Source organism: Benincasa hispida, chromosome 11, assembly GCF_009727055.1.
Source record: "Benincasa hispida cultivar B227 chromosome 11, ASM972705v1, whole genome shotgun sequence".
Taxonomy (NCBI): Eukaryota; Viridiplantae; Streptophyta; class Magnoliopsida; order Cucurbitales; family Cucurbitaceae; genus Benincasa; species Benincasa hispida.
The window spans coordinates 12,332,081-12,346,550 of NC_052359.1; the positions used below are offsets into that span (position 1 = coordinate 12,332,081).

At 35.6% G+C, this 14,470-nt stretch overlaps 2 protein-coding genes across 9 annotated transcripts; both read right to left on the minus strand.

Annotated features, from left to right (window-relative positions):
* Positions 1–727: 727 nt before the first annotated feature.
* LOC120091117 (serine/arginine-rich splicing factor RS40-like) lies at positions 728–3,977 on the minus strand. Of its 4 annotated transcripts, none has more exons than XM_039048963.1 (7): positions 3,737–3,975; positions 3,431–3,541; positions 2,631–2,968; positions 2,306–2,418; positions 1,911–2,176; positions 1,118–1,711; positions 728–1,007 (listed from the first exon to the last, which is right to left on the minus strand). In XM_039048963.1, the coding sequence occupies exons 4-7, from the start codon at positions 2,399–2,401 to the stop codon at positions 983–985; spliced, it is 981 nt and encodes a 326-aa protein (XP_038904891.1). In that variant the 5' UTR covers positions 2,402–2,418; positions 2,631–2,968; positions 3,431–3,541; positions 3,737–3,975; the 3' UTR covers positions 728–982. The 4 variants fall into 4 exon arrangements, with proteins under 4 accessions (XP_038904891.1, XP_038904890.1, XP_038904888.1 ...); XM_039048962.1 differs by having other exon boundaries at positions 2,631–2,985; XM_039048960.1 differs by lacking the exon at positions 2,631–2,968 and having other exon boundaries at positions 3,737–3,977.
* Positions 3,978–6,219: 2,242 nt separating this feature from the next.
* Positions 6,220–14,043, minus strand: LOC120091118 (serine/arginine-rich splicing factor RS40-like). Of its 5 annotated transcripts, XM_039048967.1 has the most exons (7): positions 13,618–14,042; positions 8,905–9,015; positions 8,076–8,424; positions 7,736–7,848; positions 7,348–7,595; positions 6,561–7,157; positions 6,220–6,458 (listed from the first exon to the last, which is right to left on the minus strand). In XM_039048967.1, the coding sequence occupies exons 4-7, from the start codon at positions 7,829–7,831 to the stop codon at positions 6,431–6,433; spliced, it is 969 nt and encodes a 322-aa protein (XP_038904895.1). In that variant the 5' UTR covers positions 7,832–7,848; positions 8,076–8,424; positions 8,905–9,015; positions 13,618–14,042; the 3' UTR covers positions 6,220–6,430. The 5 variants fall into 5 exon arrangements, with proteins under 5 accessions (XP_038904895.1, XP_038904893.1, XP_038904894.1 ...); XM_039048965.1 differs by lacking the exon at positions 8,076–8,424 and having other exon boundaries at positions 13,732–14,043; XM_039048966.1 differs by lacking the exon at positions 8,076–8,424 and having other exon boundaries at positions 6,220–6,455; positions 13,618–14,043.
* Between the last annotated feature and the right edge of the window lie 427 nt (positions 14,044–14,470).

Below are 14,470 nucleotides of genomic sequence, written 5' to 3' on the forward strand. Positions count from 1 at the left end.
AGGTTTGACGATAAAAAAAAATATATATATATATATATATAGATCCAAATGGCAAAGATGAGAGAAGAGAAAAAGAAATGAAAATGTATTGATTTTTAGGGTTAGTTTTGAGGGATAAAAAAAAAAGAGTAGTTTTAAGGGATAAAAAAAAAGTTTTGAGTGGATAAAAAATGAGTTTTAATAACCCATAAGTTTGACGATAAAATAAAAAATATGAATCCAAACAGCAAAGACGAGAGAAGAGAGAGAAATTAAAATATATTGATTTTTAAGATTAGTTTTGAGGAGATAAAAAAGGAGAGTTTTGAGTGAGAAAAAAAGAGGTTTTAATAACCCATAGGTTCTCTTTATGGGGTTAACAAACATGGTAATAAATATCCACCCAACCCAATAACTCATGCCCATTTATCAAACACTAATATTAATATCTAGTAATGAAATTAATTTGTAAGAAAACCCATGTTTTACGAAATTTCTAGATAATAATATGTGGAGTTTTTAAATTACAATTAAATATTTGTTTGATGAAATGGCAAAACCTAGGAAACAAACCATGGTTCCTTGCTAACAACACCCCTATTTTAAAATGAGTCATTTCTACAATCAAAATATTAATTTTAGCAATGCAAAAAACACATGGCCCAAGTGTTTTAGCTAAAAACCAACTCAACCCATTCATACCCCAAAATACAAATTCACATCAAAAGTATAATTCACATAAAAAACAGGTGAGCAAAAAGGAAAATAGCGAAGAATACCAAATATGGTTCAGCATTTTGCTATGAATTTTGATTGCTAGCTTCAACCTAACAATAAACTACTAAAGCATTATGCATAGAATTGCTAGAAATTGACGCACAAATGTATTTGGAAATCACGAAACATTATCCTTAGAATACATGTTTACCACTGACACTGATTATACAACTAAACATACTCTGATGCAGTTTGAAATCAACTTCATTTCTCAATTTCTAGATCCTCATTCCTCTGCTTGAGGTGAACGGCTGCAACACACCATAAAGCATGAACGCAGGCATAAGATGCATTATAATTGGAAAATGAATCAAGAATAATAATATAGTAATAATAAAAAAAACAAATTCAAACTACAAACCTGCCATATCCCCGATGCTTTGGGCTCTGAGTGCCACCATAACTGGGGCTCTCACCGGGTTCCACTACTGTATTCTGCTGCTGATCATGACCATTGTCAGGGTTTGACGACCTCTCTCTATCACGAGGACTATAGCTAGTGCCACGTCCATCAGTAGGACTCCCCCTCTCTCTCCCATAAGGACTAGGACTTCGGTTGTGGACTCGGTCATCATTTGGTCTTTCCCTCTGATGGGGAGGACTATGGCTAGGGGCCCTAACACGGTCACTTGATCTCTCTCTCTCCCTCCTGTAAGGACTATGATTGGGACTACGACCACGGCCATAATCAGGAGAACCCCTCTCTCTCTCTCTCTGATAAGGACTTGGACTACGACGACTTCCATAATCAGGACTGGCCCTTTGTCTCCTGTATGGACTGCGGCTAATACCATTGCCATAATCAGGGCTTCCTCGCTCTCTCCTATAGGGACTAGGTGATCGCCGTTTTCTATCAGGAGACCTATCACGATTCCTATCAGGACTATATCCATTTCTCTTATCGTCATCATCTCGAACAGCATATTCCACCGAAATCACTCGATCCATCAATTTGCTGTACACAATAATAATAGTTATAAGGCATAACAATAACTGATGGCCTATAACAAGTCAAGTAGCAATGTAAATTTTCCTTCAGATGGTCTCAGTGCAACAGGGGCAATGGGAGATTAATTAATTAAACCTTCAAACAAATGACCCTACTACTCGCACAAAATGTCTATGCAATTCAACGAAGAAAAACTCACACTCACCTCATGTTTGTCAGCTCCAATGCTCTAGTAGCATCCTCCTGCAGTTCATACTGGACAAATGCAAAATTCCTTCTAATCCTTACACTCAATATCTTTCCATAAGGATCGAAGTGCCTCTCCAAATCCCTTGTCCTAGTATGATATGGGTCAAAGTTGATAACAAACAAAGTCTTTGAAGGTCTTGTATTAGTAGAGGATCTCCTTGAACCTCCCCCACCTCCACCTCCACCTCCAACTCCACCTGGTCTTCTAATCCCACGCTCTTGCTACAAAGCAAAAGAATGATTGATCGAGATACAATTTGAAGGTACAGTAAATAGAATCAAATAAAAGTTCCACAAAGAGATGGAAAGTAAAGAGTCCATTGGAAGTTGTGCCATATCAATGTAAATTACTTTGGTCCACTCAACACGTAGTCTGCGGCCTTTTCGGCCAAATTCTCTCCGATCAAGTGCACGAATGGCATCCTCAGCATCTCTCTCATCCTCCATATAGATAAAAGCAAAACCTGTAAAGCAATCAAACAAAACAGAAAAATATAATTATGGCATCTGTGAGACACCAAATAATTTTCCCACTAAGGAATTCCTCAAAATGCAATATTAATTTTCTCTCTAATGAAATATTCAACAAACCACAAAATTTCTTACCATAAGAAAGAAATATTCGCAACCTTCGTGAAATCTATAAACTAAGTTACCAGTGAATTAAGCAACCGACCTTGTGTATGAACTAAGTGGTGTCAAGGAGCAATAATCCAAAACAGGATGTCTCATGGTAGGTCTACAAATAGAAAGTGCCTTCTCCAATATTCTGCAGCCTCAGCTGAGGTTGACAATGTTTCAACCTTGAAACAATGTATGGATTGTAGGCATGCAAAAGTCATGAGGAATGGAAACTGGAAAGCAAAGTGTCGGAGGAAAATGTAAGATGGTGGTGCCATTGAGGATCGGTATGAATCTTCTTGGAAACAAGAAGAGGACGCTTTTCCGAGGCGGAACACTCAATTCTGAAGAGCCATCTTTATCCAAGAGGATTATGAATATGCGAAGAAAATCCTGCACCAAAGAAAATTCTGGCCAAGGCGGTTTAGGATTTAAAAAATACTCTCTTCTTTTCTCAAATAATTTTTTAGAACCCCCCATCAAAAATCCAACAAAAGTCAGCTTCTCTGGTTTCGATATGCTGGATGATGCCAAATCGTACTGCAAGGCACCAAATGCAATGAGAATGACCTCTACTCTGGGGGAATTTCCAACAGCTGAATTGTCTTGCCAACGTTGTATCCAACACTTTCTTGGTGGGTCGTGAATAACTTTGTCAGTTCAGTATATTGCATAGATTCAAAATTTGCAAGTGGCTTGTATCGGCATGATACAAATTATACGCAAATTTGTAATGAATTCAAGAATCATAACAAACGTCCTCCGTTGTGTTTCTAATATACGTCTGATAATTTTCTTATTTAAAAAAAATAAAAAGAATCCAAACACAAAAAGATGCTACAGATAGAAGCTCACCAGATTTCATATCTACTCTATCAACTTTTCCATATCGACTAAACAGTCTTTCCAAATCAGGCTGTCGAGCATCATACTCAAAGTTTCCACAAAAGATCGGCTTCATACTACCTGAACAAAAATAGGGAAAAAAATACAACATTTAATACATCGCTCTCACAATACAAGGATAACAATAAAATAAACATTCAATTGCAACATCAGAGTTCAAGAAACCTAATTTCAACCCATCAACAAGAAAATTATTTGAAACTAATCTTAAGAGTAAAGAATATACTGAAAGATCCGCAACAACGATGCACTTACCGTTTCAAAACAAATCGACGAGTTTATGTCCAAACTCTTTTGTGGCGGTGAGTTGCAGGCCGCCGTAGATGGTATCCTGCCGTCGGAGAACGACAACACTGTGGATTCGCCGGAGAGGCTGAGAGTGAGAAGCAGAGAGAGGTCTGCGGCTGTGGGAAAAAATGGGCGCTTTTAGGGTTTTCTTTTCTTAACCCTAATTTTCATTTACGGAATAATTTCAAATATGGAATATGATTCATTTCTTTCCCCGAGTAAAGAATACAAAACTAATTTGGAAAATAAAATGAGTTTATTCTGTTTTTTAGTTCAACGAATCACTCACTTATTGCAAGGTGAAATTAGTTCAAGAGTGCAAAAAAAAAAAAAAAAAAAAAAAAACCGCAAATTCAAAAAACCAAACCAATCTTACCGATGGTTTAATTTGGTTTTTTAGCATATAATTGGACATATAAATTTATTTGCAGAGAAAAACCAAAATGTATCGGTTGGGATTATTTTTTTATTTGAAAAACCAATCAAAATCGAAGAAGATATATATATACCTTACAAATAAACTATAAAATTAGGTATCTTTTGGTATCTTAAATATTATGGTGCATGAATATTTATTCTTTAAAAAAAAATTCAATTATTATGGTGTATATATGTTTTTCTAATCCAAGAAAAAAACAAAAAGGTCAAATATTAATCTATAAAAAGAGACCCAATTTATATTTTAGCAAAAAGAATCCATTCAAAAAATGTGCAAATAAGAATAAAAATTTATTAAAAAAATATCAAAAATCGAGAACAAACGGACAATAAACCGAATGAAACAAAGATTAATCCATTGATTTTGTTCTTTAATTGAACATTGGTTTGGATCTATCTTTTGTAAAACCATTAGTTTGGTTTGGTTCTTACTTGGTTCCAAAATTGACAAAACCAAACCTCCTATCACTCCTATTTAATTTAATAGTAATTGTGTAATCTTTCTCGAGATTAGAGGTTTAATCTCGTAATTTTTTTTTTTTTTTTTACAAAAGTATTGTAATTAAATTGTGGGGTGAGGGAATCAAACATCCGATCTTAAGATTGATAGTATAAACACTATGTCAATTAAGCTACGTTCTTGTTAGCAAAATTATTAACTATAAAATAAAAATTTAAATAGAGAATTAAATTATATATGATACATTAATATATCAATTAATAAGAAATCATTAATCTCGTAATTGGTGTACTGGAAAATCATTCGCTTATTACAAATGCGTGAATAAGAATTTGAACATTAAACCACGAAAGAATAAATAGTGTGCTCCATTTCATTTTCCATGGTTGCAAAGTTCCTCAACTAATTTCGCCGGGATCTAAGTTTCTGTGAGGAATTGTCTCTTTTTTTATATAAAGTATCAATCAACTTAAATAAATTGTGTGCAAAAGTTTTAATTAATTTATTTTCCATAAGAAATTTCCATTTAATTGATTAATTTCACATGGAGAATTAAAAATTAAAGAGAGATTACTTAAAATTTCTAATGAAACAAGATATTTACTTATTAAATTATCTATATTATGGGTAATTGTTTTAAATATCAAAAATGTCAAAAATGTTTTAAACATCTATTACTGTCAATAACAGACATTAATAGATGTCTGAATGTATCACGGATAAAAAGTGACATTTTATTATATTTATAAATAAGTTAGCTCATTTTTCTATATTTGAGAATCGATATATAATAACTTATATGAAATGTAATTACTTCTAAAACCACAATTAGAATAGTGATAATGTATCTAATGAGACGTAATTACTTCTAAAACCACAATTAGAGATCGCTTCTTTCAAGTTTTTAGTGTATATATGTATGACTAAAATCACTATGAAAATACATCTTTAATCACTAAAAAACAATTTAATATTTGATTTTACACTTTAAAATACAATTTTCATAAAAGGAAAATTATTTTAAATGACAAAATTGCTAAAAGTATCTAATACCAAAATATCACAATCTATCCTCGATAGACTGCGATAGACTACACTATGTCTATCTGTATCATGATAGACACATATAATAATCTATCATAAATAATCTGTGATATTTTGTTATTATTTGTAAATATTTTAATTCATTTTCCTATATTTGAAAATAACTCTTATTAAAAGCATTTTCGAAGTGATTGTAAATAACAAAAGTGATTTTAATCATACTAGAACCACTCCCAAATATGCCATTAATTAGATACAAATGATAGCTAATTAGAATTTTAAACTTATTATCGATAATGTATTATCTATCTGACCAATCCTTCCTTAAAGACTCGAACACGAAAATAAATTGTGAAGACTGATTTTAAACTACTTTTAGAAATCATTCCAAACTGACTCTTAACTCAACTCAATCAAAGTCTTATTACCCACAAACAAACAAGTCCCACAACAAGCATGTTTCACCATTTTTAAAGTAGGTAAGCTAAAAAGAACAAAGACTGTCAAATATGGATCAGAGTGCTACGTATTTTGATTGCCAACTAAAATCTGGTTATAACAGCATATCCATATAATCACTAGAAACTGAAAAAGCACAAATGTAAAGAAATCACAAACTTTATCCTTACAATACATGTGTTTACCACTTATACTGACTATACAACTAAACATAGTCTGAAGCGGATTGAGATCAACATCACTTCCGATTTTCTAGATCATCATTCCTCTGCTTGAGGTGAACGGCTGCTGCGAAACCATAACACAAGAACACAGGCATAAGACGAAAATTTCAAAAAAGAATCAAGAATTCTAATAGTAATAACAATATCTCAAACTCGAAGAACAAACCTGTTATATCCTCGATCCTTCGGGCTCTGAGTGCCACCATAACTGGGGCTCTCACCGGGTTCAAGTTCTGTACTCTGCCGCTGATCATGACCATTGTCCGGGTTTGACCTCTCTCTATCACGAGGACCATAGCCAGTGTCACGCCCACCAGTAGGACTGCCCCTCTCCCTCTCTCTCCCATAAGGACTGCGACTTCGGTTGGGGACTCGGTCATCATTTGGTCTTTCCCTCTGATGGGGAGGACTATGGCTAGGGGCCCTAATATGGTCACTTGATATCTCTCTCTCCCTCCTATAAGGACTATGATTGGGACTACGACCACGGCCATAATCAGGAGAACCCCTCTCCCTCTCTCTCTGATAAGGACTTGGACTTCGGCGACTTCCATAAGCAGGACTAGCCCTTTGTCTCCTATATGGACTGCGGCTAATACCATTGCCATAATCAGGACTTCCTCGCTCTCTTCTATAGGGACTTGGGGATCGCCGTCTTCTATTGGGAGACTTATCATGATTCCTATCTGGACTATATCCATTTCTTTTCTCATCGTCATCTCGAACAGCATATTCCACAGAAATCACTCGATCCATCAATTTGCTGTACAGAATAATAATAATAATTAAGGCATAACAATAACTGAACATGTACACGCTGGCCACTAACAAGTAAAAATATCCACGTAATCTTCCTTCAGATGGTCTCAGTGCTGACGGGCAAAAGGGAATTGATTCAATGACTTTACTACTCACTTAAAAGTTAAAATGTAATTCAAAGAAGAAAAATTCACCTCATGTTTGTAAGCTCCAATGCTCTAGTGGCATCCTCCTGCAGTTCATACTGGACAAATGCAAAATTCCTTCTAATCCTTACATTCAATATCTTCCCATAAGGATCAAAGTGCCTCTCCAAATCTCTTGTCCTAGTATGATATGGATCAAAGTTAATAACAAATAAAGTCTTTGAAGGTCTTGTATTGGTAGAGGATCTCCTCGATCCGCCTCCACCTCCACCAGGCCTTCTAATGCCACGCTCTTGCTATAGAGAAAAAGAATGATCGATCAAGATACAGACTACAGCTGAAGCTATAGTAAATAAAATCAAATAAAAGTTCCACAAAGGGATGGAAAGGAAAGGAAAGAGTCTGTTGGAAGTTGAGCCAAATCAATGTAGATTACTTTGGTCCACTCAACACGTAGCCTGCGGCCCTTTCGGCCAAATTCTCTCCGATCAAGTGCACGGATAGCATCCTCACCCTCTCTCTCATCGTCCATGTAGATAAAAGCAAACCCTGAAACCAATCAAACAACCAAAACTGAATAACTAATTGTGGCATCTGTAAGACACCAGCGATGATACAAGACGCGAATTTTCCCGCTGAAGAAATCCTCCAAAAACAACAATACTTTCCTATAACATATATTTGACAAACCACAAAAAATTCTTACCATAAGAAAGAAATATTTGCAACCACCGTGAAATCTATAGACTAAGTTACCAGTGAATTTAGCAACAGACCTTGTGTTGTGAACTAAGTGGTGTCAAGGAGCAATGAAAAACAGGATGTCTCATGGTAGGTCTACAAATAGGAAGTGCCTTCTCCATTATTCCGCAGCCTCAGAGCTAAGGTTGACAATGTTTCAACCTTGAAACAACGTATGAAATTGTAGGCAGCCAAAAGTCATGAGGAATGGGAAGCAAAGTATCTGAGGAAAATGTAAGGTGGTAGTGCCATTGAGGATCGGTATGAATCTTCTTGGAAACAAGAAGAGGAGGCTTGTCACAGGCGGAAAACTCAATTCTGAAGAGCAATCCTTATCCAAGAAGATTATGAATATGCGAAGGAAATCCTGCACCAAAGAAAATTCTGGCCAAGGAGTTTTAGGATTTAAAATATATGCTCTTTTCTCAAATCTTTTTTAGAATCCTCCACCAAAAACTCAACAAATGTTGCCTTCTCTGATTTCCATACACTGGATGATGCCCATTCGTATTGCAAGGCACCAAATGCAATGAGAACTACTTCAGAGGAATTTCCAACAGCTGAGTTGTCTTGCCAACGTTGAATCCAACACTTTCTTAGTGGATAGAAAGTAACTTTTTAGTTCAGTATTTTTCATAAGATTATCAGCAACTTTGCAAACTATAATTTCTTTTTAATTTTTTGCAATTGGTATGGTACATATCTACATGGAAAATTGGAAATTATACACTACTTCAAAACAAATTCAAGAACAGAACAAAAACGCCCACTTCCGTGTTCCTAGTATACGTCTTATAAGTTTTTTAGATTTAAAAAAAAAAAAGAATTAAAACATAAACGGGCATGCAATGGCTAGAAGCTCACCAGATTTCATATCTACTCTATCAACTTTTCCATATCGACTAAAAAGTCTTTCCAGATCAGGCTGTCGAGCATCAAACTCAAAGTTTCCACAAAAAATTGGCTTCATGCTACCTGAAGAAAAATTGGAAAAACAATACAACATTTAACATATCTCTTGCATGCTAAAACACACACACAAAAAAAAAGTACAAATACAAATACAAATACACATAAAGCATCAGAATTCATGAAACTTAATTTCACCGCATCAACCCGACAACCATTTTATTTTAACAAACAAACTTCTCATTGATATATGGGGAAAAAGAAAAAGAAAAAGAAAAGTTTCAAGGATACAACCTCCCTAGGAGGGAGAGAAAAAAAAAAGGCTAACTGGAAAGGGGAACCATACATCTACAAGACAACTATTTGAATATAATCCTGAGGGGAAAACATATAAATCATTCATAATAACCATGCACTTACCTTTGGCAAATAAGCCTGTGTCCAATTTTACAAAATAGCATAAAGATATTGCATTTTTAAACATATCAGTACTTTTATATTTAGGGAAATTCTTATAAATAGAAAAATCCCAAAAATATTTACACTTTATAGCAAAAAATTCCAAAAGTAGCACTTTTGGAACTTTTTGCTATAAAGGGTAAATATTTTTAAATATTTTTTTATATTTAAAAAGACCCCCTATGTATATATATATATATATATATATATATAGCATAAATATGCTATTGTTACTTTTGTAAAAAAATTTAAAAAAAGTAAAAAAAAAAAATATACATACAAAGGCATCAGTGTTCCTGAAACCTAATTTCACCACATCAACAAGAATGTTATTTGAAACTAATTGTAAAAGTGAAGAACGTAATTAAGAATCCACAACAACTATGCACTTAAGCCGCAAATAAGTTACCAAGCCTGTGTCAAATTGTTTCCTAAAAAAAATTGCTTTTTACAAAATAACATTTATAATAGTGTGAGATTTTTAATATGACATGTGATATGTAATCATTTAGTTTTTAAAATTAAAAAGGTCAAAATTCTATTTTGATCTTTCTACTTTGGATTTCATTTCAGTTCATTTCTGTACTTTTAAATGCCCAAATATAATCCTTTTACTTTCTAAAAATCATACAATTAGTTGTTATAGTTATTAGTTAGTTGGAAGTTAAAAATTTTATCGTCTTGGTTAAATAATAATAATATTTTTCATTTAAGAAAAGACACGATGTGAATGTGTTTTAAAAAATTATAGAGGTAAGGTTAATTGAGACTTAGGAGTTGACACTAAATTGAGACTTAGCAACAAATTTGGACATTTGAATGTCCAGTGACCAAAATTGTATATTAACGAAGTAAAAATGTTTTTCCATGTAATATTTTTATTTTTCTATTTACTTAATTCCACATAGAAGAAAAAAGAAAAAGAAAAAAAAAAAAAACTTCTTGTTTATGGTTAACCGAGCCCAGAACTGAAACCATCATCAAACCTTTCAGGTGTTGGCCATCTGGGTAACAATAACAGTTTTAGTATCTGAAGTAGATATCATAAGTAAGGACCCATGATTGACAGAGAGAGAAGGGAAAAAGCAAATAAATATTTGTTAGGAACCCTCCTAACAAGAACGGTACTAAAAGATATAGAAAAACTAAAGGACAATTCAATTATAGAAATATAGGAAAATGTATTGAAATATGCTATAAACTCACAAACTAACAAGATAAACCCTAGCATTTCGAGAGGGCTAGTCTCTCCCAAATTTCCAAATGGAAATTCGCACCAAATTCTTCACACCCTCCTACCACTCCCACTCCTTCTACTTATAGCCATATTCACTAACTAACTTCCTATCTAATTACTCTTATACCCTTACTAATACCAATACCAATATTCTCCTAAAAGTCCTACTATTTCTATACTAGGGGCCTTACAGTACTCCGCCCTTCGAAGACACCTTGTCCTCAAGGTGGACTTACAAAACACAATCATAAAATTGGACAACTTTTTTTTTTTCCAAAACATAACCCCAGGAATCTACTCTTCAATCTTGAAAGAGGAATTCTTTTCTTCAACTTTGGAAAGCTGATCCAATTAGTTCCCTTAACTTCAGCCCATAGCCCAAAATCATCCTTCTTAAGCCCATAGAGCAGCCCAAGACAAGAAGCTCCCTTCTTCCTCAGCTTTTGACATGCGCTAAGCCCCACAATTAGAAGAAAATTGTTCCACTTCAGCAGCATAAAAAATTCTGCCCTAAATTACTTCTATAGCAAACAAGAATTGGGCTTTTTTCCCGATTCCCAGCCCACAATCCCAACCAAAATTAATGCTATTTCTCCAACTGCTGGCCCATCGCCTTCCAAAGAAATTCCTGCATAAAACGAAATGGGCCCAAAAGCCCTTGCTGGCTTGCAGAAAATATTGGGCTTCTCCCACCAGCACATTAACCCACACCTTTTCAACCGTTGGTTCCACCCTCCAAATCACGTGGGTAAAAGATTCTTCTTCCATCTCACCCTTTTTTTCCTTTTCCCGAGCCTTATTCTCTGCCCATGGTCTTTCGACTCCCTCGGCAAATCCCGACCCATCTTTCGTGAAGACTTCCCACCTCACTTGCTTCTTCGCTGCCACTCGCATTCCGACGACCGCCATTCGTGCACTTGCTCCTTGACCTTTGTTGCACAGCATCTGCTCTTCCCGAGAATGGTCTCTCCGTTTACACGTCTTCTTCTCCCACCACCGCCGCTCGTCCTCTTTGGCCATATACATTATTTCCGTCCTCACTTTCCCATTTTCTTCTCCTGGCATGATCAAAAATGATTTTGTTCGTCGGACTTTTTGCCATCTCAACCCATCCTCCGCCCACGTATTCTCCGTCCTTCGCTTGCCATTTCGTTTATTAGAGTAAGTCAAATCAGTTAAGTTTGTACCTCGCCGTTTCTCTGTCTGTACGCCACCACGCCGGTAAGTTCTTCGAGACTTCTTCTTTCGCCGCACCCATTCTTGTCGTTGGTAGTGATCTCCTTCGTTGGTTCCTTCATGGTTATACCTTCCCGATCCCTTCTCTCGCTTTTCTTGGAACTTATATCGATGCTTTTTAAGAAACTTCATCTCTGACCCTGCTGATTTGTGACGCTTCCTCTTCCAGTTGCCCTTTTGTCTTTTGGTTTCTCCTTCCTCTATTCATCTTCGCCTTTCGATTCATTTTCTCCCTGAACGTGCTATCGAATTTGTTCTCTCGGACTCCCTGATCCTTACCTCCTCTTTTATTGTTTTGAAATTGTTCCCTTCCAACAAGTCTGATCCTAGGCCTCTATTCTGATTTTGTCTTTCCCGGTGATACCTCTTTCTTTCCTCCCCTCTTGGTTTGTCGATTGACTCTTCCTTGCTTTTTCGGAGGTGTTCTCAGGTACGATCGTCGCCTTCCAACCACTCTTCGAACTCGTCTTAATAGTTTCCGAACAAGGTTTTCCTTCTCTATTTGGGTGTCTGCCAGCCTTCTCTCTTCTCTTTCTCTATCTCTTTGCAGAGACTCCTTGATCCTTTGTTGTATTGCCTTTTTTTTCTTTTTGTATCTCCCACAGCCTTGAATCTAGCCTTTGACCACGATCCATAGCAAAAACAATTCTCCAAGAAAGAACGGCTCCGATGCCAATTTGTTAGGAACCCTCCTAACAAGAACAGTACTAGAAAATATAGAAAAAACTAAAGGACAATTCAATTATAGAAATATAGGAAAATGTATTGAAATATGCTATAAACTCACAAACTAACAAGATAAACCCTAGCCTTTCGAGAGGGCTAGTCTCTCCCAAATTCCCAAATGGAAATTCCCACCAAATTCTTCACACCCTCCTACCACTCCCACTCCTTCTATTTATAGTCATATTCACTAACTAACTTCCTATCTAATTACTCTTATACCCTTACTAATACCAATACCAATATTCTCCTAAAAGTCCTACCATTTCTATACTAGGGGCCTTACAATATATGACCTTTTGGTTCATACAAAAGGCTTTTGAAGTTTGCCCAGCGATATCCAACCTTTTTTTTTTTTCAAAGAGGTGCAATATGAAGACTTCCCAAGTGGTCACCCAATTTAGTACTATTCTCGCCCAAGTATGCTTAACTACGGAGTTCTGATGGGATCCGGTGTATTTGAGGTCCTAACTCCTGAGTTCCAAATTTTAACCTTTGGGAACCCAACTTAGTACTACTCTCGTCCAAGTACGCTTAACTGTGGAGTTTTGATGGGATCAGGTACATTTGCCGTCCTAACTCTTGAGCTTTGAATTCTAACCAGTTACAACCACAAGTTTGTGTTATAAATGCTTTCTGGAGCCTAGAGCTAAACACCAGGGGCAATGGAATATCGCAAAAAGATTGAACCATTAGGTGGTCAAATTAAACTATCTCATTGATCATCATTACAGAGGTATCATTCTTCTAAACAGCTAACCATAATCATCCAATGGACTCCCATAATTCCAACTATTAACCACCAAACAGCTAGCAGAAAAATATATAATTTGACATTAGCGTATTCTAGTTCTACTGTGATAAAAATGAAGAAAAAAAATTGTGTACTTTCCCACACACATCCAAGCACACAATTCACATAACAATTTGACATGGATGGGGGCAGTTTAAAGTATACAAATAAATTTAAGAGTGTCATACAATCAAATAATCCTAAAATGAGAACCACTTACTATGGTCCTTAATGCGCTTCAATTCCTAATGGTTCGAATTCCTGAAAACGTCGCTGCAGACTTGAATCTTGCGGAATCGTAACTGAAGGAGAACTGAGGCAGTGAGTTAGTTACCGTGAGTCTCGATCGTCGCCGGAATGACTTCCCGCCGTAGATCGGGCCGTCGCGCTGTGTCTGTAGCAGATCCAGCGACCCAAAGGTTAGGTCGTTGCAAATCCCAGTGTCGTTGCGTAGGTGATCAAACGCCGGAGGTGGGAACTATTGCAGATCTGAGCTGGGTTGCGCCGTCGCCTGGTCGTGCCCCCAGAGCAGTCGCATCGCCGTCGCAGTATCCGGTGTCGGAGAGGGAAGGGAATTGCGAGAGAGCGACAAGTGCGTACCCCTGGGGTGCTTTTAGAGTTTTTCTTTTCCTAATCCTTAATTTTAATTTACAAAAATATGATTTGGGATTATTTTATCTTTTTCTGAAATTATTTTTATTTTTAGTACTGGGAACATTTTAATTGCTTGGTCAAGATTTAGAAAGAAAATCTCCATTTTATATCCTAATTTAAAAATCCCCTTGTGAATTATTTTTTCCAAAACAAAATACACTCTTAAGATGGATCAATTTAAATATTAGTGAAAATTTTATAAGATTGACATTTGAATAGGCCTACATGTAAGAAATAAATGTCAAATGGAGCTATGTATATATTGGCAATATAATTTAATTAATGTTTGTAATGCATTAACTAATTACTTAATATCTAAATTTTTTAACATATGAAACGAGTATAGCTCAATTAGCAAACTGAGTGTTTCGTTTTAATAAAACTATGAGTATTAGTATCCCAATAAATGAATTAATATC